The 26,637-nt window shown below is 47.2% G+C and overlaps 1 protein-coding gene across 3 annotated transcripts in view; it reads right to left on the reverse strand.

The window, feature by feature from the left end:
- The window catches only part of LOC135039548 (mucin-2-like), a 95,026-nt gene that overhangs the window by 40,213 nt on the left and 28,176 nt on the right, over positions 1-26,637 (reverse strand). For all 3 annotated transcript variants that reach the window (XM_063954741.1, XM_063954739.1, XM_063954740.1), the window contains exon 4: positions 5,371-6,075. In XM_063954741.1, the coding sequence (XP_063810811.1) occupies positions 5,371-6,075 (705 nt within the window). The remainder of the gene's footprint in view (positions 1-5,370; positions 6,076-26,637) is intronic.

Here is a 26,637-nt window from a genome sequence, read left to right on the forward strand (position 1 = left end):
GGGTACTGCTTTTTTTCGCAGTCGGTGTTTGAGTACAAATTGTGTGTGAAAATTTAGACAAGTTTGGTCCCCACAAGGAACTGTTACCATTATGTCAAATGTCCCCACAAAGTCTGTTTTATTCAATGTGTGAACACAGACAGAACTTGGGTGGGTAGGAAGGAATATTTTACAACGTTGATAACCAGGTACACAATAGCGATGAAGTTAATTTACAGTTTCTCAGTGGCTGCTAATGTCGGCAGCCGCTGGGCAGGGAGTACTGCATTGTCAGCAGTGAGTAGCAATTAAGTTAATTTAAATTTTCTCAGTGGCTGCTAATGTCGGCAGCCGCTGGGCAGGGAGTACTGCATTGTCAGCAGTGATCGGTAGCATGGTAGACACTGGGGGAGGGTGCAGGGAAGCAGAGGGATTGGAAGGTCCCTCTGAGAACAGCAGCTGTGGGAAAATTCTCTTCTTGCAGCCGTCCACACTGTGTATCTGACCGGTCACATCGATTGTGACCAGATCAGATCAGTGTCGGACTGGGGCATGTAGGGCCCACCGGGGAAATGCAGTCGTAGGGGGCCCATATTAGGGGTGTGGCCAGTCTGCAGAGGGGGTGTGGCCTGCCAGCTAATTGGTTTGACTAACCATTAGTGAGTGCAACTTTTTGGGCTCCTTCATAAATATATATAGTAATTCAGCTGCTGCATGAATGATAATGTACCAGATTAATAACAGATTAATAACAGCAATGCACTGTAGAAAATACACCAGAGTCCAGAATAAGGTAACATATGTATGATGTATAATTTAAGTGCACAGTCTGGAACCTGATCGTTAGAGCAGGAGGTGGGCCCCCAGGCAGTGGGGCCCACCGGTGGTTTCCCCTGTACCCCTGTGGGCCAGTCCAAGCCTGGATCAGATAACGCACTGTCTGGTGTGGTTGCAAATGATGCAACCATACCAGGCAAGTGCTTAATACACGCTCACTTGAAGGTATCCACACTACAACATCCGCTTAATGGGGGTCATTCCGAGTTGTTCGCTCGTTATTTTTTTCTCGCAACGGAGCGATTAGTCGCTAATGCGCATGCGCAATGTCCGCAGTGCGACTGCGCCAAGTAAATTTGCTGTGCAGTTAGGTAATTTACTCAGGGCCGGTTCCAGCGCCATTGGCGCCCTGGGCGGTAAGTAGGGGGTGTGGTTCTGTGCAGGGGGCGTGGTCAGTTACGCCCCCTGTTCAGAGTAGCGCTGCTGAAACGCTGTGCGGTGCGCGATGACGTCATCGCGCACCGCAAAGCAAAGGTCCTCTCCACGACGAGAAACTAGACACGTAGCGTCTAGTTCCCTTCGCGGAGAGGACCTTAGCTGGGCGGTGCGCGATGACGTCATCGCGCACCGCACAGTAAAGGTTCTCTCCATGAAGGGAAACTAGACGCTACGCGTCTAGTTCCCTTCGGAGCGGGGAGCGGGCAGCGGCGGGTCGTAGCGGGCAGTAGCGGAGGGCAGCTGGGCAGTAGCGGATCTTGCCCTGGTGCGGTGCCCTCCGGATGGCGCCGGCGCCCTCCGGAAGGCGGCGCCCCGGGCAAAAGTCCTGCTTGCCCGTGGCAAGATCCGCTACTGAATTTACTCACGGCATTACGAGGTTTTTTCTTCGTTCTGGTGATCGTAATGTGATTGACAGGAAGTGGGTGTTTCTGGGCGGAAACTGCCCGTTTTATGGGTGTGTGTGAAAAAACGCTACCGTTTCTGGGAAAAACGCGGTAGTGGCTGGAGAAACGGAGGAGTGTCTGGGCGAACGCTGGGTGTGTTTGTGACGTCAAACCAGGAACGACAAGCACTGAACTGATCGCAGATGCCGAGTAAGTTTGGAGCTACTCAGAAACTGCTAAGAAGTGTCTATTCGCAATTTTGCTAATCTTTCGTTCGCAATTTTGATAAGCTAAGATTCACTGCCAGTAGGCGGCGGCTTAGCGTGTGCAATGCTGCTAAAAGCAGCTTATGAGCGAACAACTCGGAATGACCACCTATATCTTACTGACTATCAGACTTTTGCACAGGTCCCCACAATGGTGATCCTATTCGTATTCAGTGGAAAGTGAATACATTTTGAGATTTTCTTATTTTCTGACAGGTCGATCATATTTTTCATTATTTTGAAAGCATACTTCTGATAAACTATAACATTGGGTGTGTGCAAGCAGTGCCGATGCCCCTAGGGCAGCATTGTTGCTGCCCCACGCCATGTGCATTTGGCTTTCAAGGTGCCTGGAACAACTCCTCAATGCATGTTTCTGTGCGCCCGCCATCTTAAAACTGATGTTGGGACAGTATGACTGATATGAGACACAGGGAATGAGTTTAAGCGGCATATATCATAATGACACAGACGTGACTGAAGCTGCGGCCACATCTACATCTGACTCAGAATCAGCCCCATAAACTTGTGTCATATAAGAGATGTTAATAATAACCTAAAGTAGCAATCATTTAGCATATGTAAGAGCAGCTGAATAGCGGATAAAAATGTAAAGTTTCAAAGTCTTAAATAAAACAAAGTTTCAGATCAATGTCTACAAAATACAGAAAGTTAAGTTAATTGTCTATTCCTTATTGGTATTCATATGGATTTCTCTTCAATTTATAAAATGGCACTAAGTAACATGATAGATATCACCATAGTAATACCAAAAACCTTTTGGGTCTCTGAAAACTGAATTTTTAAGAGCTTTCAATCCTGAATGGAATGCTTTGTTATCTAGGAATATGTTACAATCACACATTACCCATCAGTAAAGCACGCAGATGCTAACTGGTTAATAAATATAAATAAATATTTTAATTGTATATACAACTGTGTTGGCTGCATTAAAGTAACTTCCGGGTCAAGACTTAAGGCCCATACACACTTGACGATGCACACATCGTTAACGACTTCCCTTGAACTTCCCTTGAACAGCTGAGCAAACGACATGAGCATATACACTACCAACGACCAAAGACCAACGACCAAAGACCATTCATCGTTGAAGCATCCAAGCTGAACAGTTTATTAAAATAATGAGCTGGGAACAGGGCTGGTGAACAGTGGCTTGGTCGTTGGTCGTTCACACCATACACATTCAACGACGTCTCTGGTCGGTAACGACCATAGTGGAAATTGAGCATACATGCTCCACAGATAAGCGAGGGTCGTTAACGTCCCACGGGGCCGCGCATCGGTGGTCGTCGGATGCATACACACTTGACGATATAATGAGCGACGTCGTTGATGAGGGCTGAAATGAACGACGTCGCTCATTTTATCGTCAAGTGTGTATGGGCCTTTACTGTATTATTCATTTACATGTTTTAAAAATTTGTTGATAATATGTTTAGGTGTTGTATTTATTGATGCCAATGTGTGCTTTTGATCCTGACTCGGGTTTATACTGTATATATATATATATATATATTGCATCCACAGCAGCCGGCACTCAGTTCGAATTGATCAGGCTCTCCATGCCTGAATCATAAACAAAGCAATAACCATCCATACAAGAACGGCACTTGAGGCATTGAAAAAATTCGAAAACCTGTATTTAGGGCCTAAATACAGGTCTTTGCATTTTTTCAACGCCTTCAGTGCCGTTCTTGTATGGATGGTTTTATATATCTATCTCTATATCTATCTATCTATCTATCTATCTATCTATCTATCTATCTATCTATCTATATATATATTATTATTATTTTTTTAATTACAGACAGGGAGGCCACGGCCATCTGAAGGAAAAAGAGAGGTGGAGCCGACTAAGAGCTCGGCCCTGGAGAGGAGAGGGAGGTCTCAGCCATCCAAAGAAAAGAGGAGTGCAGCTGACTGAGAGCTCAGCCCTGGAGAGGAAGGGAGGTTGCAGCCACCCGAAGGAGAAGAGAGGTAGAGCCGGCTGAGAGTTTGGCCGTGGAGAGTAGAGGGAGGTCGTGGCCATCCGAAGGAGAAGAGAGGAGGAGCTGACTGAGAGCTTGGCACTGGAGAGGAGAGAGAAGCCACCACCATCTGAAGGAGAAGTGAGGTGGAACCGGCTGAGAGCTCAGACCTGGAGAGGGATGTTGTGGCCACCTTATAGGGCTGCACTGATGGGGCGATTTCCCCAGAGATGTGTGCTGAGCGATCTAGCACAGACCACTCAGCACACATCTCTCCCCCACACAGCACAGCGCGATGTGTGGAGCGAGGGGGGTGACGGAAACGGGGGGACGCTCATTTCACCCAGCAGTGAAATGAGCGACCTCCTAGATTGTGCCTGCATGCAGGCCAATCTAGCACTGGCGATAGTGACACGCGGGACCGAGCATCGCTGTTGCCGGCATCCCTACACGGAGGGATGTTCAGCTAATTTCTAAGCAAGCTAGTCAGATTGCTTAGAAATTAGCTGAACATCGCTCCGTGTGTACCCCCCTTATGGACAAGGTGTGTGTGTGTGTGTGTGTGTGTGTGTGTGTGTGTGTGTGTGTGTGTGTGTGTGTGTGTGTGTGTGTGTAAATTATGTAAATATAATGATAAGATCACAGTTTTCAAAGGTGCAAAGGTTTGGGGCCAAATCACGCTGTACTGCACGGGCTGCATACCCTGAACACTGCACACACATACTGGCTAGCTCCATAATACACTGTATGTTACAGTTGGGCCGTCTCACACCTCTCACATCTCTATATAAAGTTGTATATTTTATATTTTCCACCCTGCATCACAAATCCATTTTTCCTGTTGCACATATTACACCCAGTTACAGGATTCTCTTCCAACTCATAATTAGCACCAATGGCTGTTATGATTGATGAGTTCCTGAATGTGTATTATAAGAAAAAATGTATACAAATGTATACCCTAGTGTTAATTATTAAGAATATTAAAAGTCATTTATGAATTCTTTGACTTTTGTATTTGCATTTTGTCTTAATGCTGGGCATACACTATACAATTATCTAGCAGATAATCTGCCACATCTGGCTGGTTGGAATGAAAATCTGGTAACAGATGAGAGCAATATGACAATCGACCATTTGCTCCCAAACACTAGAAAATGGACAAAATCTTTCTGTGGTTTAACCAATTTGTATGAACAACAGGTTTTGTTCGTTTTCCAGTGTCTGGGAGCAAATGGTCAATTGTCATTTGCTCTCATCCACTGCCAGATTTTTGTTACAACCAGCTAGATCTGGCAGATTATCTGCCAGATAATTGTATAGTGTATGCCTATCTAAAGTATTGTGTTTTATGCTTAAAGACCTCCTTTATAATTTACTATTTTGAGTTAATAGTCGCATACAAACTATATAATTGTATTACATATATAATATTGGAAAAAACTGTATAACCAAGTTAAATCAAGATATTCAACTCACCTGTGCAGTAATCCTCGGCCACCAGAAGCCCTGAAAACTTGTACACATAATATCCTCCAGGACAGGCTTTCACAGAAATATTTTGCCCAGTATAGCAGCCTGATAATGTATTAGAATACAGAGCAATTGATTTCACACCGTCATAAATACTTGGGTGGCTACTTATACTGTATGGCTGAAGGGAACCACATTTTAAAGATGACACACAGCCTTGCCTCAGCCTTAGTCCATTCTTGTAGCGGTACCAACCAAAGTAATATTTGTCAGTGGAGAATCTTCCAGAAGAGCTGATAGTGTAGAGTCGGTTTGATCCATCCAGCTCTTGGTAATTAGAACAAGGATCAATACATTGTCTTGTATTACTCTGATCTTTTATACAGTCATTACCGGTAGGACAGGCACTTGTAGGACATGGCGGGTTAGCAGGGTCAGCAGTACACCTGTATGAGCCAGGTGTATTTGTACAACCGGTGAGACACACATTTGTTGAACTACTGCTGCATTCATTTATATCTACACATGCTTTTTGTGCCGTATTCCAGGAATACCCTTGTGGACAGCATGGTTTGCTGTCACAAAATACTCTTTTTGTGCAGCTGAAACCATTTCCGACATAGTCAGCGTTGCAGGAGCAGATGACATAGTTTGATTGTTGGTTGCAAGAAGCAGAAACAGTTGAATTGCAGTAACTGCATGATTGTGCATCTGTGGAAATAAAAATCATAGGATGTGAGAGATACTCTTGTGCAGAATGTAACATACACTTTATACTTTATAGTTTGCATAGTTGCTCAGTCAAATTGTGATGTATTTTTTAAAACAAGAAAAACATATCTGATTTTTTTTTTTTTCATTTAGATAATAGGTAAATAAAAGAAGTGACAAATAAAATCATATGAGATCTTATTTGTGAGAGTAAAGCTGAGCATAGACTGCATAATAGTGCAGCCGGCGATCTGATGTGGAAGAAGTGAGGAACACGGACCTGATAATCTGAGCACCTCCGTTCTCTGCACAATGGGGCTAATTCAGACGTAGTTGGAGTTGCTATTGATGCTGCTTACATAGAAGCAGCAGCGATAGCACTAATATGGTAATACAGCATGAGACGTCACACCTGCTGCATTACTGATCCAAACTGTATCCACGGACGTAGTATCAGATCTTCCCCAGCACCGTCGGTTGCCTTGAGGCACTCATGGGGACATGCAACCCGCCTGTCGCAGATGTCAGGAAATCTCCATGCAACGACGGAGATACCTGGCCTCTTCCCTCTAAATGCCAGCGACATACCTACATTTTCAATAACAGAGCCCATCTCTGCCCTCCACAATGCAGCAGACTATCAATTACTGTCAGCAGGGCTGACTCCAGGCCTACTAGCAGGGGCGGACTGGGATCGAACACCAGCCCGGGAAATTTATGGAAGCAGCCCTAATGGGGGCAGATTCTGTTGAGGGGGAGCAGTCTGTCAAGAGGGTGGGGTCACTCCTCAGAGGTCCTGAGAGATAGACAGAGTTAGGGCCTCCTTTGCTTTATGCTATGCTAATACTTTATGCATATGCTGCTACAATGCCCTTCCCTGATGTACATCTGAATGTACAAGGTCTGATATGCCCACTTTCAATATCTACTGAATCTACTTCTGATTTTATTGATTTTTTTATTCTGCAAACCCCTTTTTTTAACCTTATATGTTTCAAAGTACAAGGAGGGGGAGCACACACTACATAGAGCACAATAGAGGGAGGGAGCACACACTACATACAGCACAGTACAGGGAGGGAGCACACACTACATAGAGCACAATAGAGGGAGGGAGCACACACTACATACAGCACAGTACAGGGAGGGAGCACACACTACATAGAGCACAATAGAGGGAGGGAGCACACACTACATACAGCACAGTACAGGGAGGGAGCACACACTACATACAGCACAGTACAGGGAGGGAGCACACACTACATAGAGCACAATAGAGGGAGGGAGCACACACTACATAGAGCACAATAGAGGGAGGGAGCACACACTACATACAGCACAGTACAGGGAGGGAGCACACACTACATAGAGCACAATAGAGGGAGGGAGCACACACTACATAGAGCACAATAGAGGGAGGGAGCACACACTACATACAGCACAGTACAGGGAGGGAGCACACACTACATAGAGCACAATAGAGGGAGGGAGCACACACTACATACAGCACAGTACAGGGAGGGAGCACACACTACATACAGCACAGTACAGGGAGGGAGCACACACTACATACAGCACAGTACAGGGAGGGAGCACACACTACATACAGCACAGTACAGGGAGGGAGAGCACACACTACATACAGCACAGTACAGGGAGGGAGCACACACTACATACAGCACAGTACAGGGAGGGAGCACACACTACATACAGCACAGTACAGGGAGGGAGCACACACTACATACAGCACAGTACAGGGAGGGAGCACACACTACATACAGCACAGTACAGGGAGGGAGAGCACACACTACATACAGCACAGTACAGGGAGGGAGCACACACTACATACAGCACAGTACAGGGAGGGAGCACACACTACATACAGCACAGTACAGGGAGGGAGCACACACTACATACAGCACAGTACAGGGAGGTAGCACACACTACATACAGCACAGTACAGGGAGGGAGCACACACTACATACAGCACAGTACAGGGAGGGAGCACACACTACATACAGCACAGTACAGGGAGGGAGCACACACTACATACAGCACAGTACAGGGAGGGAGCACACACTACATACAGCACAGTACAGGGAGGGAGAGCACACACTACATACAGCACAGTACAGGGAGGGAGCACACACTACATACAGCACAGTACAGGGAGGGAGCACACACTACATACAGCACAGTACAGGGAGGGAGCACACACTACATACAGCACAGTACAGGGAGGGAGCACACACTACATACAGCACAGTACAGAGAGGGAGCACACTACATACAGCACAGTACAGGGAGGGAGCACATACTACATACAGCACAGTACAGGGAGGGAGCACACACTACATACAGCACAGTACAGAGAGGGAGCACACTACATACAGCACAGTACTGGGAGGGAGCACACACTACATACAGCACAGTACAGGGAGGGAGCACACACTACATACAGCACAGTACACGGAGGGAGCACACACTACATACAGCACAGTACAGGGAGGGAGCACACACTACATACAGCACAGTACAGGGAGGGAGCACACACTACATACAGCACAGTACAGGGAGGGAGCACATACTACATACAGCACAGTACAGGGAGGGAGCACACACTACATACAGCACAGTACAGGGAGGGAGCACACACTACATACAGCACAGTACAGAGAGGGAGCACACTACATACAGCACAGTACAGGGAGGGAGCACACACTACATACAGCACAGTACAGGGAGGGGGAGCACACACTACATACCGCACAGTACAGGGAGGGAGCACACACTACATACAGCACAGTACAGGGAGGGAGCACACACTACATACAGCACAGTACAGGGAGGGGGAGCACACACTACATACCGCACAGTACAGGGAGGGAGCACACACTACATACAGCACAGTACAGGGAGGGAGCACACACTACATACAGCACAGTACAGGGAGGGAGCACACACTACAGTACATACAGCACAGTACAGGGAGGGAGAACACACTACATACAGCACAGTACAGGGAGGGAGCACACACTACATACAGCACAGTACAGGGAGGGAGCACACACTACATACAGCACAGTACAGGGAGGGAGCACACTACATACAGCACAGTACAGGGAGGGAGCACACACTACATACAGCACAGTACAGGGAGGGAGCACACACTACATACAGCACAGTACAGGGAGGGAGCACACACTACATACAGCACAGTACAGGGAGGGAGCACACACTACATACAGCACAGTACAGGGAGGGGGCACACACTACATACAGCACAGTACAGGGAGGGAGCACACACTACATACAGCATAGTACAGGGAGGGAGAGCACACACTACATACAGCACAGTACAGGGAGGGAGCACACACTACATACAGCATAGTACAGGGAGGGAGCACACACTACATACAGCACAGTACAGGGAGGGAGCACACACTACATACAGCATAGTACAGGGAGGGAGCACACACTACATACAGCACAGTACAGGAAGGGAGCACACACTACATACAGCACAGTACAGGGAGGGAGCACACACTACATACAGCACAGTACAGGGAGGGAGCACACACTACAAACAGCATAGTACAGGGAGGGAGCACACACTACATACAGCACAGTACAGGGAGGGAGCACACACTACATACAGCATAGTACAGGGAGGGAGCACACACTACATACAGCACAGTACAGGGAGGGAGCACATACTACATACAGCACAGTACAGGGAGGGAGCACACACAAGTAGTGAAACACGGACCCAGGGGCCCGTGTGCACTGGACACATTGCACCCATTATAGAAATGCCAATGGCATTACATACGTAGACACCGCATTCCATAAATAGGCCCATCATCATGGACAGACATTGGGCAACTATAGGGCTGAAGGACTTTGCATTAGAGATTGTCCCAGGGCTGGCTTTGAGTGCTTCCTGATCAGCTGGCATCGTGAGAACAAGGTACATCCAGGGGTGTTGCGAGGGTGGCTCCAGTGGAGAGCGAGCTCCGGGCGCCGGAAAAGTTAGAGGGTGCGCTGCCGCCCACCTCCACACCCTTCCTGCGGGCCACTGTACTGGCAGCCACAGAACAGGAGAAGCAGGGGGTGCACACTGACTCAGAGACTAGGTAGGGAACAGGGCAGGCCAGAGGCAACAGCAGGAGACACTGACAGCCGGCACATGCCGGAGCTTTGCCCACCCTCTTTATATGTCTCACTGTCTGCTTGTCGCTGTGCACCAGGGTTACTTTTGTCCTGCCCGAGCTGCTGTGGCATCTCTCTGCCCCGGCGGCTGCAGCACTTCTCTCTACATTAATGTTGCAGCATCTCTCCCTGCCTCTCAGGAAATTCTGCAACATTATTTTCATTGATGCATAGAGGGATTATCAGGTCCGGGATATCAGTTCTAGGGTTAAGGCATTGGGGACTATGAAACAGTGTGTGTGCGGGGAAGGGGGGTGGCATTTTTGATGCAGTATTATCATTGAGAGTTAAGGGGGTTTGGGTCTGTGGGGGGTCACATTTGCGCATTATTTTAATTGAGGCATTGGGAGATTATCACATTACCATGAGCTCCACAAGGTCTACAACCACCTTTGTCACCAATTTAGGATTTTTCGATGTTGTTTCTTTTCAACTGTAACATGCCACCAAATGTTGGCTAGGCCCCCAATTTAGTATTCAGTATAGGGGAGGGGCGTACCAAAACATGCCCTTGCTCTGGGCACCATGACGCCTAGCTACACCTCTGGGTACATCCTGCTCCTGTCCAGTCCCCAAACCATACACTGTGACTGGGGACGCCCTAACCCTTACACCAACATGATAATGCAAATAATGTAATTAAAAATAACCTCTCTGCCGGGTCCCCTTCAGTGCTCAGTCACCGCTCTGGCCAGTTCAGTGAGAGTGCTGGAGCTAAGGTGGCGGCGGGTGTAGTGAACCCGGCTCCGACTATCGCTATGCTGCTGCTCCCGGGACCAGGCTCATTGAAGAGACCTTTGGCTGGGGCCAGGGAGAGGATGCTGCTGGGCTGAATAACTTTCTCCAGGTCCCCCATTGGTAGAAAAGTTTCACCACTTTTCATGGCTAGGGGCACTCGGAAGTGCTCGCTAGCCTAATTTCCGGATTGCGTTCCAATGAACCGCAAGTACTGGAAGCAGTGTGAGCCAGCCAAGCCTGAGTGTGAATTAGCCTGGCTGAGGGGCATATGGGACCGGTCCATCGGAATCTGTCATGGTGTCCTGGTGTGCCAATCCGCCCCTGCCTACTAGCACCCCAAGCGAGAACATTTTGAAGTGCCCCACCCTCTCCATGCATGCACCGAAGGCGCACGTGCTCACCACCACTGGCCTCTCCTGCTGCTCCCGCTGCGGCCGCTGCTGCTGCTGTGTGAGGGGAGGAGACTGCAGTGCGCTCCTCTCCTGCCCCCTGCATCTGAAATCAGCCGCCGGTCCGTCAGCCAGTTAAAGCTTGCTGTCTGGCAGCTAATCAAGAGCCGCTGCCATTCTGTGAGTGCTGATTGGCTGACGAACCGGCGGCTGATTTAAAATTGCGTCCTGCTACCAGCGGCCCTTAGGAAATGACGCCCGGCGCGGGCGCTGCTAAGGAACGTGCCTGGGGCCGGCCATGACTGACAGTCTGCAGCCATCCTGTGTCACAGGACCCATTAGTACACGCGCAGAATGGTGTGTTACCCCAGACCCTGGGTGTACCTATACATGTTGGGTCCTTCTCAGGGGTGTATCTAGGGGTCCGAGCGCCCCTGGCAAAGTAAGGTGCTGGTGGCCCCCTACACACATTTGGAATAAGGTGTGAGTATTGGAATGGGGCATGGTCTTGTGGGGGAAGGGCGTGGACACAGTAGTACTTCCAATTCAAATGATGCCACACAGTAGTGTCCCTCATTCACATTACACCGCACAGTAGTGTTTTGTATTCACGTTACACCATCCCTCACCCCTAACCCACCTTTCCCACAGCCTGACCTTAACCCGCCCCGCCCCCCAAAAGCCTCTTCAGTGGTGCCTAACCCTAACCCACCCTTCCTAATCTCCCTCCCTGCAGCCTAACCCTAGCCCTCCCACCCTCGCAGCCTAACCCTAACCCTCTCACGTGGCTTGCCAGTGGGGACTTTGGCACCAACTCAATACGAATTTTGGCATTCTGCATCGCTATCTATGTTGGGATGCCAGCATTAGCATTCCGAGCAGTTTCGGGATGCTGGTGTCAGCTTTCCAAACTCCGGGATGCCAAATGCCGGCATCTTGACTGCATCCTGAATGAAATGCTAATGAGCTGCTGTGAGATGAGCCTCAAATGGACCCAGCCATTAACCAAACACCATTAGTTGGATGGTAGAAATGCTTCCTGTTACAAAAAACATCAGAGTGCCATCACTTCCAAGATACATTTTATTGAACCTGGCCTTGAAATAGGTAAGATATGTATTTTCTTTATTACACTCAACAAGTTAAAGTTTTCGCTTACTTACTACTTACTTACATCTAACATGGATGAAAATCATGTAGTTTTCCAGGTACTACAGTTCCTTTTCCCAAACACTGCCACTTTTTTATTATCTTCACCAGCAAATAGATCTATAGCACTGTGCTATGTAACAATTGCTGTGTACCTGGTGAGAGTCTGTTACTGCCGGCGCGGCGCCGATGTCCGTCAGCACCGCACTGCACTAATGATCAAACTAGTGCCAAGCAGCACCGCACTTGTAATCAGACTCAAAATAAACTACAGTTCCCAGCAGCCCTTGGTGCCGGGAGCTCCCAGCAACAAGGGCTGCTGGGAGCTGTAGTTTATTTTGAGTCTGATTACAAGTGCGGTGCTGCCGGACACCAGCGCCGCTCCAGCAGTAGCAGACTCTCACCAGGTACAGTCTGACAGTACTGCTTTTCTATCCTTTGGCCATGGATGGCACAGCCAGGCGGCGCCCCCTTCTTGCCTGGCGCCCCTCTGGCGAGTGCCATCCTGGCCAATAGGTAGATACACCCCTGGTCCTACTGTATATAAAGTGTATATTAACTTATACTGTGCCACCACCTAAACATCCCTTTTTGCTGGTGGAGCTTGGAATCACAGCCCTCACAGCAGTGACAGTGTTAACTGGTCAATGATGTGACTCAGACAGCAAGAGCACACCACAAATGACAGTTGGGGAGAGGAAGGATTTGAACTTACTCGCACTGCGGACAGGATAGATCTGGCAGCTTGGCCAGGGGTTATAAATAAGAGGTCTGACTGACCTTTGAAAGCGGGAGCAACGCTGTTAACTGAGAGGGGTCTGGTGTGCAGGCAACAGGATCGAGTACAGGAGGCTGTGAGAGGTGGAGCCCTGTGTTACTGTCACTGAGGGTAAACAGCCCAAAGCTCACCTTTCCGGTGACTGACAGCCCATCAAGCTTGGTCCCGCTTGCTGGAGCCGGGTGGACGCCACCATGAGCCTCCAGTTACGCTGCTGCAGCCGCCGCTCCCCCCAGCTCCTCCTCTCCTCCCCCCGTCTGCTCCGTCTTCTCTGCTGCTCTCCCCGCTGCTCCCCCCACCGCCGCAGACATCTCCCCCCCCCCCCCCGGCACCGCAGACATCTTCCCGCCCCCGGCGCCGCTAAGAGCTATTGTATTAAGAAGAAAAAAGGAACCTACTTAAAGTGGAAAAAAACATCTACCCATGGTAAGGCTTTCAGAGCAATATATCACATTGGGTCCTGTGCATGTGCAAAATACCGATAATCAGTACTTTGCAGTGTAGTACCTGCAACCACATCTGAATCAGGCCCAGTGTATGGAAGTGATTTCCATAGACAGCATGAAGTTGGCTGAACGATGGTCAGGTTGATCAGACAGGTTTGATAACCAAAACAAACACTCCAGACCATTTTTCAGTCATTTTTCAGGCTGGGAAAAAATTACTCATCGGGTCCATACATGGAACAATAAATGTTAAAATCAATCTGGTCGGCTGGCTTGCACAATTACCATGCACTGTATGGCCATCTTAAGAGATGATAAACCTTTGCAACTGTTTTACGAGCTAGACAGAAGGAATTGATGTTAGATACCTGTGCCTAGGTCTTGAAATTCTGAAGAAAAGTATTTGCTAAAGCAAACTACAAGCAAGTACAATGGAAGAATTTTAATGTTCTGAATCGGTTCAATATGATTTACTGATGGACAAAATACCGACGCTCATAATCCCGACAGCCATTGACCTACACTCAAAATACTGACATACATTATGGTGACATGTTCATAATGCCAACATAGTCAGGATACCGACATTTGAAATGCCGACATGTGAAAATACAGACACAAGTTTTGCAGGGGGGGGAGGGGGTTGTGTGACCTGGACACCGTCTAAATGTACCACGTCCCCTTGCATGGCTCGCGGCGCTCGCCATGCTTCAGGTCCACTGGGATGGTAAAGTATGAATAAGTCTGTTTTGGGGCAAAAATTCCTTTTAAATGCATGTTGACATTCTGACTATGGGATCATTCAGACCTGATCACACGCTAGGTTTTTTTGCTGCGCTGCGATCAGGTCAAAACTGCGCATGCGTATGCACCGCAATGCGCAGGCGCGTCGCACGGGTACAAAGCAGATCGTTGATGTGCTATGGGTTTTACGAAGAATCCATTCACACAACCGATCGCAAGGAGATTGACAGGAAGAAGGCGTTTGTGGGTGTCAACTGACCGTTTTCTGGGAGTGGTTGGAAAAACGCAGGAGTGTCCAAGCATTTTCAGGGCGGGTGTCTAACATCAATTCCAGCCCCCGACAGGCTGAAGTGATCGCAACGGCTGAGTAAGTTCTGGGCTACTCAGAAACTGCTCAAAACTTTTTTGTACTGGCTGGCTGCACACTTGAAAGCGAAAATACACTCCGCTATGGGCGGCAACTATCTGCTCGCAGCAGTACAAAAAAACCCTAGTGAGCGATCAGGTCTGAATGACCCCCTTTGTTGCCATTTTGAACATGTCAGCATAATGAATGTCGGTATTTTGACCGTGTTGGTATTTTGACTGTTGGTCAATGGCTGTTGGGATTATGACCATCGGTATTGTGTCCGTTGGTAAATCAACTGCTACCTGTTCTGAACATAGGACCTAATTGAAGGTTGATTGCAAAACAAGATTTTCCACTAATGGGCAAAACCATGTGCACTGCAGGAGGGGGCAGATATAACGTGCAGAGAGAGTTAGATTTGGGTGTGGTGTGTTCAAACTGAAATCTAAATTGCAGTGTAAAAATAAAGCAGCCAGTATTTACCCTGCACAGAAACAATATAGGGGGTCATTCCGAGTTGTTCGCTCATTATTATTTTTTTCGCAATGGAGCGATTAGTCGCTAATGCACATGCGCAATGGGGGTAAATCCAAGTTGATCGCAGCAGGAAATTTTTTAGCAGTTGGGCAAAACCATGTGCACTGCAGGGGGGGGCAGATATAACATTTGAAGAGAGAGTTAGATTTGGGTGGGTTATTTTGTTTCTGTGCAGGGTTAATACTGGCTGCTTTATATTTACACTGCAATTTAGATTGCAGATTGAACTCACCACACTCTCTCTGCACGTTATATCTGCCTCCCCTGCAGTGCACATGGTTTTGCCCAATTGCTAACAAAGTTCCTGCTGCGATCAACTCAGAATTACCCCCAATGTACGCAGTGCGACTGCGCCAAGTAAATTTGCTATGCAGTTAGGTATTTTACTCACGGCATTACGAGGGTTTTTCTTCGTTCTGGTGATCGTAATGTGATTGACAGGAAGTGGGTGTTTCTGGGCGGAAACTGGCCGTTTTATGGGTGTGTGTGTAAAAACGCTACAGTTTCTGGGAAAAACGCAGGAGTGGCTGGAGAAACGGGGGAGTGTCTGGGCAAACGCTGGGTGTGTTTGTGACGTCAAACCAGGATCGAAACTGACTGAACTGATCGCAATGGCAGAGTAAGTGTCGAGCTACTCAGAAACTGCTAAGAAATTTCTATTCGCAATTTTGAGAATCTTTCGTTCGCAATTTTGATAAGCTAAGATACACTCCCAGAGGGCGGCATCTTAGCGTGTGCAATGCTGCTAAAAGCAGCTTGCGAGCGAACAACTCGGAATGAGGGCCATAACCCACCCAAATGTACCTCTTTCTGCACATGTTATATCTGCCCCACAGAAGGGCGTAGCTACCATAGGTGCAAGCAGTGCAGCTGCTATGGGGCCCAGAGCTGAGAGGGACCCACCTTCTCTGTCAGAGTTACATGTGTTATATATATTTTTCGCCATTGGCTGGTACGTAGGGGTCCTTTCAAACTTTTCGTTGGGGCCTGCAATATATCTAGGTATGCCCCTGGAATTGCTCATTGTAGTGTGGTATAAAATGAACTGGAGGGCATTTTTTTATATTATATAAAATGAACCGGGGCACTGTAATGAGGCACAGAGTTGGCTGAGACACAGTACAGAGGCGTAGAGTCTAATGTTACGGTGGTGTTCACCATGGACTTCTGCAAGGAGGTTTGGCTTTGATGCACCCAACATGCAAGTCCCACCCTCTTACTGGGATTCCAAATACAGGGCTGGTTTAGGTAATTCACCATGAGGCATATAGCCATGGTGACCACTGGTCATAGACTGGTATAGAGTAGGATGGGTGGGTCAGGTACAGTATGGAGCCATGGAACAGAGACTAGGATGGCAGGAACAGAGACTAGGATGGCAGGAAACAGGAATGGAGCACAGGTTAGGCAGGGACCTGAAACGGACACAAGAAAGGCTGGAACCAGAAATGGAGTACACAGATTTGACACTGGAAAGCACAATGCTGGATGCTGGAGTAAGGTAATAGAGCTTATACTGTGGCACAGGAGAAAGTCCATTGACTTCCTCTTATAAGGGGAAAGTCAAAAATGTGCACCAATGTGACATCACGTTTTAGATGCGCTTGGTCCTCTTAATTGAGACATGTGCATGGTCTGATTATTGAGCATGTGCAGCAGCGCATCTGGCCATCAAGCTGCAAGTAAAGTGATTGCATTGATTAGTGATCATTTTACTTTTTGCACATTGCAGGAATGGCCTCCTACTGGAGGAGCTCTCACTGGATTTGTTTTTAAATACATTCCGGCAATACATAATTTCTTATTGTTGTGATGAGCGCTGATAGGAAATTATAATTATTGGCTCTATAACCCAATAATTTGTCTTGCTAATTTGTCTTTTACTCCCTTTCACTTTCTCCTCTGTGTGTTTCCTCCTCTTTTATTTCTCTTTTTTCACTTATATCTCCTTTCCAGCATACTGGGAATATGCCGTCTCCTGCCCTTTTTGGATGAAAATTACTACTGTACCTTCATTTAATATTCTTAGTAGGTCAGTTGGGTATCTGGTCTATAGATCTACACTAAAAGGTCTACAGTCAATAGGTCAACTTTTAATGGTAGACATGCATTAGGTCAACAGGGTCAAATTGGGGAATAAATTGTGAGCATTAATCTCCAGCTTCATATATGAATTCTGGATTAATATTTAGATCAAGAACACTTCTGATGTTTACATCATTAAAACAAAGGTACAAATGGAGCCACGCTAGTCGTGGCTCCGACTGTGACTAGACGCGCCCGCCAGGTGAGCCTAGTGCTGAAAGCGTTCCCATCTGCCTCGGCGTGCGTGCCCATAGCGGAGATGCACCCCATTCACTTGAATGGGGCATGCCTGGACAGAGACGCTCTGAATGGGAGCGTTTCTATGCACTCCCGGCGTGACTAGGCGGACGGATCGCCGAGTCACGCCGGGAGTGCTCGTTTGCGATGGAGCCGCCTCAGATGAGCGTGGCTCCATCGCGGCTCCATCTGTACTTAAAATGCATTTTAGCTCAGGTAATTTTGCTTAGGTGCATTTCAATGTATTAAAGTGCACAGCCTCTATTAAAACCTAATCAAATGCTGTTTGATTTGATTCCACTTCTCCCTACATCTCCAACTTTATCGCTCTATTTACTCCCTCCCGTCCTCTCTGGCCGGCCAGTGATCATCACCCCTCCTCTACCCTGGTCGCTGCATCCAATGCGCAAATCCACGAGTTTGCCCACACTGACCCCTTCACTCGAATGAGCTCCCTTATGGTATTATACTCTCCCCAACCTTACAAAGTTTCAAACAGGAACTGAAAACTCACCTGTTCATCAAAGCTTACCCCTCCACATAACATACTCTCGATACCACTCTCCCAACCCCCTGCCTCATGCCTTATCCATTTCTACGTCACTTACTTACTGCCATCTGACCACCTTCCGCTTGCATGTGCCTCATGTCACCTGTCTATCTCTCCCCCCTTCGCCTGGAATGTAAGCTCCTTGGACCAGGGCACTCTTCTCTCCTGTTCTCACAGCCATCTTCTCTTGTACTTCAATTACAGCTCTCTCCTACTCAGCAACTGACTATACCTGCATTTCCTCTTGCTCGTGACTGTTCATCTCTTCCAGTGGCTGCCCGTCCCTAGTAGTACTCCAGAGCCGCAACTGGGGGGGGGGGCTTGGAAAGCACGCGACCTGGGCACAGGAAAAGGATAGAGCGCCGGCACGAGGCAGTAAGCGGTAACTAGCAGTGCAGGACGGTGCAGGGTTGAAGAGGCGCCGTCCCGCTCCGCTGCGCCAGGAAGCTTCCGTAGAGCTGCTTCCAAGAAACACAGGCGCCGCTTCACACACATATAATCTGCCAGTGCTGTATGCGTATGTGACAGCACTCTTCAGAAATGGAGAGGAGGGGGCCCTGACTGATACAGAAGATCAGCACTAGAAGTGTGTAAAGGTAGGGAGAGGCGGACAGCTATATATGTACAATATGTGTGTGTGCAGTGTACTTTAACCTAGTGTGTGTGAGCAGTGCAGTGTAACCCTGTGTGTGTGTGTATGTTGAAGCAGTGCAGTGTAACCCTGTGTGTATGTGTGTTGGAGCAGTTCAGTGTAACCCTGTGTGTGTGTGTGTGTGTGTGTGTGTGTGTGTGTGTGTGTGTGTGTGTGTGCATGTGCTGGAGCAGTTCAGTGTAACCCTGTGTGTATGTGTGTTGGAGCAGTGCAGTGTAACCGTGTGTGTGTGTGTGAGTGTGTGTGTGTGTGTGTGTGTGTGTGTGTGTGTGTGTGTGTGTGCATGTGTTGGAGCAGTGCAGTGTAACTGTGTGTGTGTGTGTGTGTGTGTGTGTGTGTGTGTGTGTGTGTGTATGTGCTGGAGCAGTTCAGTGTTACCCAGTGTGTGTCTGCTGGAGCAGTGCAGTGTATCCCTGTGTGTGTACTGGAGCAGTGCAATGTAACTGTGTGTGTGTGTGTGTGTGTGTGTGTGTGTGTGTGTGTGTGTGTGTGTGTGTGTGTTGGAGCAGTGCAGTGTAACCTTGTGTGTACGTGTGTTGGAGCAGTGCAGTGTAACCCTGTGTGTGTGTGTGCATGTACTGGAGCAGTTCAGTGTTACCGAGTGTGTGTCTGCTGGAGCAGTGCAGTGATACCCTGTCTGTGTACTGGAGCAGTGCAGTGTAATCCTGTGTGTGTATGGTGGAGCAGTGCAGTGTAACCCTGTGTGTACGTGTGTTGGAGTAGTGCAGTGTAACCAGTGGCGGAACTAGCGAGCGGTGGGCCCAGGTGCGACAAAATGCTTTGCCCCCCCCCACATCCCATCCAAGTCCACCACTGGAGAGGATCTGGTGAGGGGGACCTGCTCAGGGCCAGAGAAATGGAAACATAGCAACAGTGCCGTAACTAGACATTTTAGCACTGTGTGCAAGAAACGGCATCGGAGCCCCACCCCTGCATGCAAAACAGTGGCAGTGTGCGCCGTAGGCGCGCGCAAAAATACATAGTGGCGTGGCTTCTTGGGGAAGGGGTGTGGTCACAAAATAATACCAATTCATAAAACGGTACACAGTAGTCTCCATTATTCAAATTACGCCGCACAGTAGCACCACTACACCAGGTAGAGACCCTTTTACACCTTACAGCGGACAGATTCCTCTTTTTACACATTACAGCAGACAGCGTGCACTTTTTACACATAACGGCAGACAGCGTGCCCTTTTTACACATAACGGCAGACAGCGTGCACTTTTTACACATAACGGCAGACAGCGTGCCCTTTTTACACATAACGGCAGACAGCGTACACTTTTTACACATAACGGCAGACAGCGTGCCCTTTTTACACATAACGGCAGACAGCGTGCCCTTGTTACACATAGCGGCAGACAGCGTACACTGTTTACACATAACGGCAGACAGCGTGCCCTTGTTACACATTACGGCAGACAGCATCCCATTTATTACACATTACGGCAGACAGTGTCCCATTTTTACACATTACGCAGACAGCGTCCCCTTATTACACATTACGGCAGACAGCGTCCCATTTTTTGCACATTACGGCAGTCAGATTCCCCATTTATTACACATTACGGCAGACAGCGTCCCATTTTTTGCACATTACGGCAGACAGCGTCCCATTTATTACTCATTACGGCAGACAGCGTCCCCTTATTACACATTACGGCAGACAGCGTCCCATTTTTTGCACATTACGGCAGACAGCGTCCCATTTTTTGCACATTACGGCAGACAGCGTCCCATTTATTACACATGACGGCAGACAGCGTCCCATTTATTACACGTTATGGCAGACAGCGTCCCATTTATTACACATTACGGCAGACAGCGTCCCATTTATTACACATTACGGCAGACAGCGTCCCCCTTTTTTACACAATACGGCAGACTAGATAGATAGATAGATAGATAGATAGATAGATAGATAGATAGATAGATATACTTACCGTTTCCACTGGCTCAGGCTCCTCGTGCAGCTTCTGGCAGCCTTCTGGCAGGGGAGAAGAAGGAGGAGGGGGGTGGAGGAGGGAGCCGCAGCAGCGCTGTGCAATTGGTAGAAGCGCTGCTGCTGCTGGCTCTCTCCTCTACCATAGGCCGCCCTCCGCCGCTGTGACTGCTGGGATGCTGTGTAGATATGTACCGTACTGTGTATTATTGATGGTGTGTGCATGTATGGAAGTGGTGGCCAATGTTTGGCTCTTGAGCCACATGCGGCTCTTTCTTTATTCAAATGTGGCTCCCAACACTCAAAGTCACGTGACCACAAGAGATCTGTAAACCGCTGCACTCCAGCCAGACATGCAGCAGCACTACGTAGACTGAGAACTGAGGGAGCCAAATACACATGGGGGAGCTGGCTGGAGTGACACAGGCAGGTGCTGGCTGAAGTGTATTATGTGAATCTGGCTTTTCAATATATTTTATGTTGGATCTGGCTTTTTCAATGTATTTTATACTGGGGCGTGGCCTAGCAGGCACAAGGTCACACCCCATTTTTGCAAGTGCGCCTTCGGCTCGAAGTCGGCTCTTTGATGTACCTAACAAGATTTCTTGGCTCTTTGTCTTTGACTGGTTGGCCACCCCTGATCTAGTTCATCTCACATGTCAATGACATCTCACATAAGCCATAATCTCACGTAAGCCAAAATCTCACATAAGCCAAAATCGTAAGCACACATAGTACAGATCTCAAGAAAAGTTTGTCAAAATCTGTGCTATCTGGGCTCCGGGGAGTTCAAGGGAAATGGCAAGTGAAAATCGGGCATAGCAAGGATCTCACCTTGTGTACATAGCCACAACTGTGAATGGAGACAGGGGAAACATAGCTGCAGCTATTATTAGGAGGGAGGAGAGAGAGAGCGATGGCAATGGCTGTGATGGGGAGGAGTGGACAAGAAATAACCACAGCTAGAATTGGGGAGGGACAGGGAAGACATAGCTGCACTATGGTCAGGGAGGGGGGGGGGGGGGATACCCATGACTGTGATTAGGGGGGTGGGGGAGAGAAATAGCAACAGCTTTGATTGGGGAGGGGGGAGAGATAGCCGCAGCTGTGATGGGGGGGTGGGGGGTGGAGAGAGAGGCTGCTGTGGGGAAAGACTACTATGTGCTGGGCTGCTGTGTGTGGTGCTGAGCATGAAGAGCTTTCGGATGGTGGCTGCAGCAGAAATGGGCATCTGATAAGTACAGTAAGTGCAGTACTGTGACTATGTGGTATGTGTAAGGGCACTGCTACTGTGGGCAGTATGTGTGCCACTACTACTGTTAGCTATGTGTAAGGGGCACGATTACTTTGGACATTACGTGTGGCATTAATACATTGGGTGTTATGGGTAAGGGACACTACTACTGTGGGCATTATGTGTGGCACTACTGCTGTGGGCTATGTGTAAGGGGTATTTCTACTGAGGTTGAAAGGGGTACTACCACTGCTGATGAGGGGATGAGGGCAGGTACTAATTGCCCATGCATGATGGAGGAGCCTGGGTCCTCTGTTGTCCCACCATCCCCCTTACCTGTCAGTAACAGCAGCTTCATTCTCCAACTAGCACATGCTGCTGTGTGCTGGCTGGGCTGTGGTGGGGCTTAGCAGCAGCATTCTCTTCTGCCTGTGCAGGGGGGAGTGATCACACTGATCATGCCCCCCACCCCCACCTACCATTTCCCAATGCTGATAGTACTTTTTACAATTAATTATTATAAGGAGGCATGGCCACACCTCCTGCAATTCTGCCACACCCCTAAAAAAGTACCTAGGATTGCCACTGCTCTCTACACCCCTGTGCACTACTATTGTGGCCATCATGTGGAAGGGGCGCTACTACTGCAAATGTTGTATAGTAAGGGACACTACTGTGGCCATTGTGTATAAGGGGACTACTATTGTGTAGCATAATGTGTACAATGGATACTACTGTGTAGCATAAAGTGACTAAGGGGCACTACTGTTTTACATGACATGAACAAGTGGCACTACTATGTGGTGTAATATGAATCAGGGGCACTACATAAGGTGTAATGTGAATAAGATTGTGCTACTGTGTGGCATCATTTAAATTGGGGGTACTACTGTGTGGCCATGCCACACAATAGTACCCCTGATTCAAATTATGCCACACTCATCCTTGTAATACCACCACACCCCTTATTTTGCGGGCGCGCATAATCCCTTTATTACATATGTAAGGGAGGGCGCAAATTTATCATTTGTAGGAGGGCGTTGAACACCCTAGCACCAGCACTGGTACTCAGTTCCTGCATATAGATCGTAATTCTGCAAATGCATACAGGGAGTTGCGATCGCATCAGTGGGCATATTTTACCATTTCAGTGCGGCTCTTCACATGCAATTTTTAACAGCAGCAGTTTTGAGACAATTATAATTTCAGTATCAATAGTGATCCATGCGGAATTCCCCTCACAGTCAGCCACACAAAAGTGATCTCAATTTTTAAAGATCTCAGCCTGCAGCTCTGATTAATGCATGGCTGGAATCACTTACTCTGGCAGGGAGAAAGGTGTGCTGTGCAAGAGCTGACAGAGGTAGGGACAGCGCAGCCCTCCCATGTCAAAAACTAGGTAAAGCTCCTTCCTGTATCACATCAGTTGCCTCCCACATCCACTGCACATTCAGTGCCTAATTCAGCTCTGAATTAAATGCACACAGTGCTGATGTTCATGTAGCCGTTGGTGTATCTATTATTTGTGCAGTGTGCACCGGGCACACAGGCCCCTGGGACCAGGAGGGGGGGGGGGGCTACACCGCACACACTGCACCATTATTTTAATACTTACCTTTTACAGAGTCCCATGTCGGGTGCTTCAGCTGCAGCCAAAATGGCCCCAACACATGTGCAGTACTGAAATTGGTCTCCAGAACATGGCAGGCACCATGTTTCCAGAGACCTGTGCATGCCCAGTAGACTCCAAAAGGGGAGGAGGGATATGTCTCTATGTAAAACCATCTCTAAAGCCAAGCATATTAGATGTTTTTTACGAGGGGACTGGAGGTAACGTGGAATCACTATGGGTTGTGATCGCAAGCGGGGGCATTGAAGCAAAAAAACTAGTCATTGGCACATGCTACAAACAACCGGATATTAGCGTACAGGATGAGGAACAACTCTGGCAGCAAACTGAAAAAGCTCCGGGAATGGGGGACATCCTAGTGATTGGGGATTTCAACTATCCTGATATAAACCGGAGAAATGATTTGTGTGTAAAAGCTAGGAGCAGCAGGTTTCTAACCACATTAAAGGATCAGTACTTGTCTCAATTAGTTAAGGATCCAACCAGAGGTAAAAATATTCTGGACCTAGTTATTACCAATAATGTGTACATTATATCAAACATTGCAGTTGTGGAGACCTTGGGAAACAGTGACCACTGTATGATCTTATTGGACATTAGTTTAAAAAAACAAAGCTATAAGGGATCAACAAAAACATTAAACTTTAGGAAAGCTAACTTCAATAGGCTGAGGCAGGCACTAAACAACATTGACTGGGAGGTTTTGTTTCAGGGTAAGGACACTTCGGAAATGTGGGATGCTTTAAAAGGGTTGCTTGATAGCAATATTCACAAAATCATTCACATGGGAAATAAACACAGGACTACTAAACACAGACCAATGTGGCTTAATAAGGAGGTCAAAAAAGAAATGGCTATTAAGAGGCGTGCTTTCAAAGCATTTAAATCAATTGGAGGGGAGGAGGTATTCCAGTTACAAGGAATGCAATAAAAGATGCAAAAAGGTAATTAGAGCAGCTAAAATTGTAAACGAAAAGCAAATAGCTATAGAGAGTAAAGCCAATCCTAAAAAGTTTTATAAATACATAAATAGTAAAAGGTTAAAAAAGGAGAATATAGGTCCATTAAAAGATGAACTGGGATCCCTGATAAATGATGACAAAATAAAAGCGGATATACTGAACAATTTTTTTTCAGCAGTATTCACAAGGGAGGATCAGACGGTGACAGTAGTGCATAACGACAGAGATGATAATGATGCGTGGCTAGATACTTGTTTAAGTGAGGAATTAGTCCTGGAGAGACTAAGCAACATAAAGATTAATAAATCACCGGGCCCAGATGGCTTTCACCCGAGGGTTATTATGAAGCTTAGGGCTCAGCTGGCAAAACCCTTATACTTGATTTTCTATAGTTCAATTAGATCAGATATGGTACCGAGGGATTGGCGTATAGCTGAGGTAGTGCCATTATTTAAAAAGGGATCAAAAAATCATCCTGGGAACTATCGACCGGTTAGTATAACCTCTATAGTGGGTAAAATATTGGAAGGAATTTTGAGAGATAGCATTGAGGATTATCTATGGAATTCTAAGTGTATTAGCAATAGTCAGCATGGGTTTGTGAGTGACAAATTGTGTCAAACTAACTTAATTAGCTTCTGCGAGGAAATGAGCGATAATCTCGACCAAGGTAAAGCAGTGGATGTGATCTTTTTAGATTTTGCAAAAGCCTTCGATACAGTGCCTCACAAGAGACTGATCATCAAATTAAGGGAACTCGAACTAGGAAATACTATTTGTACATGGATAGGAAATTGGCTGGGTAACAGGGTACAACGAGTAGTGGTCAATGGGATGTTCTCCAGCTGGGCACCAATAGTCAGTGGAATACCACAAGGGTCCGTAATTGGCCTGCTACTGTTTAATATATTTATTAGTGATCTAGGAATAGGCCTGGAAAGCACAGTGTCAATCTTTGCAGTTGATACTAAACTGTGTAAGGTAATTCATTCAGAAATCGATGTGGAGTCTTTACAAAATGACTTATTTAAACTTGAAACTTGGGAGTCTAAATGGGGAATGAGATTCAATATTGATAAATGCAAAGTTATGCACTTTGGGATTAGAAACAAACTTGCATCCTACACTCTAAATGGGGAAAAGATAGGGGTAACTGTGGTGGAAAAAGATCTGGGGGTGCTCATAGATAATAGGCTTAATAACAGTACGCAATGTCAAAAAGCAGCAAAGAAGGCAAGTGAAGTCCTTGCATGCATAAAACGGGGTATTGAGTCAAGGGACGCGGATGTAATCCTGCCTCTGTAAATCATTGGTATGTCCGCATCTGGAATATTGTGTTCAATTTTGGGGACCATATTATAAAAAAAATATCGGGGAGCTCGAAAGAGTTCAAAGGTGCGCTACTAAACTGATTAAAGGATTAGAGACACTGGAGTATGAGGAAAGGTTTACTACGGTAGGTTAAATTTGTATTCCCTTGAAAAGAGGAGACTAAGAGGAGACATTATTAATATCTTCAAATATGTAAAGGGTCAATACAAAGAGTTAACAGGGGATTTGTTTTTTAATAAAACTCTGTATAGGACACGTGGGCACTCATTGAGGCTAGAGGAGAGAAAATTCCATACACAACGTAGGAAAGGGTTCTTCACCGTAAGGGCAATAAGAAGACTCTGTAAATGCATTTAAAAATGGATTGGACAGTTTTCTAGCTGTAAAAGGCATCCTAGGCTATAGCATTTAACATATTGACATTATGTATATGGGAGTGATACGAAATATAGTTGTAAATAGGTACAAAACCATTATTTTGGTTGGTGCATTATAATGTGCACTGCTTAATACGGATACAGGTTGAACTCAATCGGTATTTTGCCTTTTTTCAACCTCACTAACTATGTAACTATGTAACTCCGGCACAAAGC

This window comes from Pseudophryne corroboree, chromosome 2 (assembly GCF_028390025.1).
Source record: "Pseudophryne corroboree isolate aPseCor3 chromosome 2, aPseCor3.hap2, whole genome shotgun sequence".
Taxonomy (NCBI): domain Eukaryota; kingdom Metazoa; phylum Chordata; class Amphibia; order Anura; family Myobatrachidae; genus Pseudophryne; species Pseudophryne corroboree.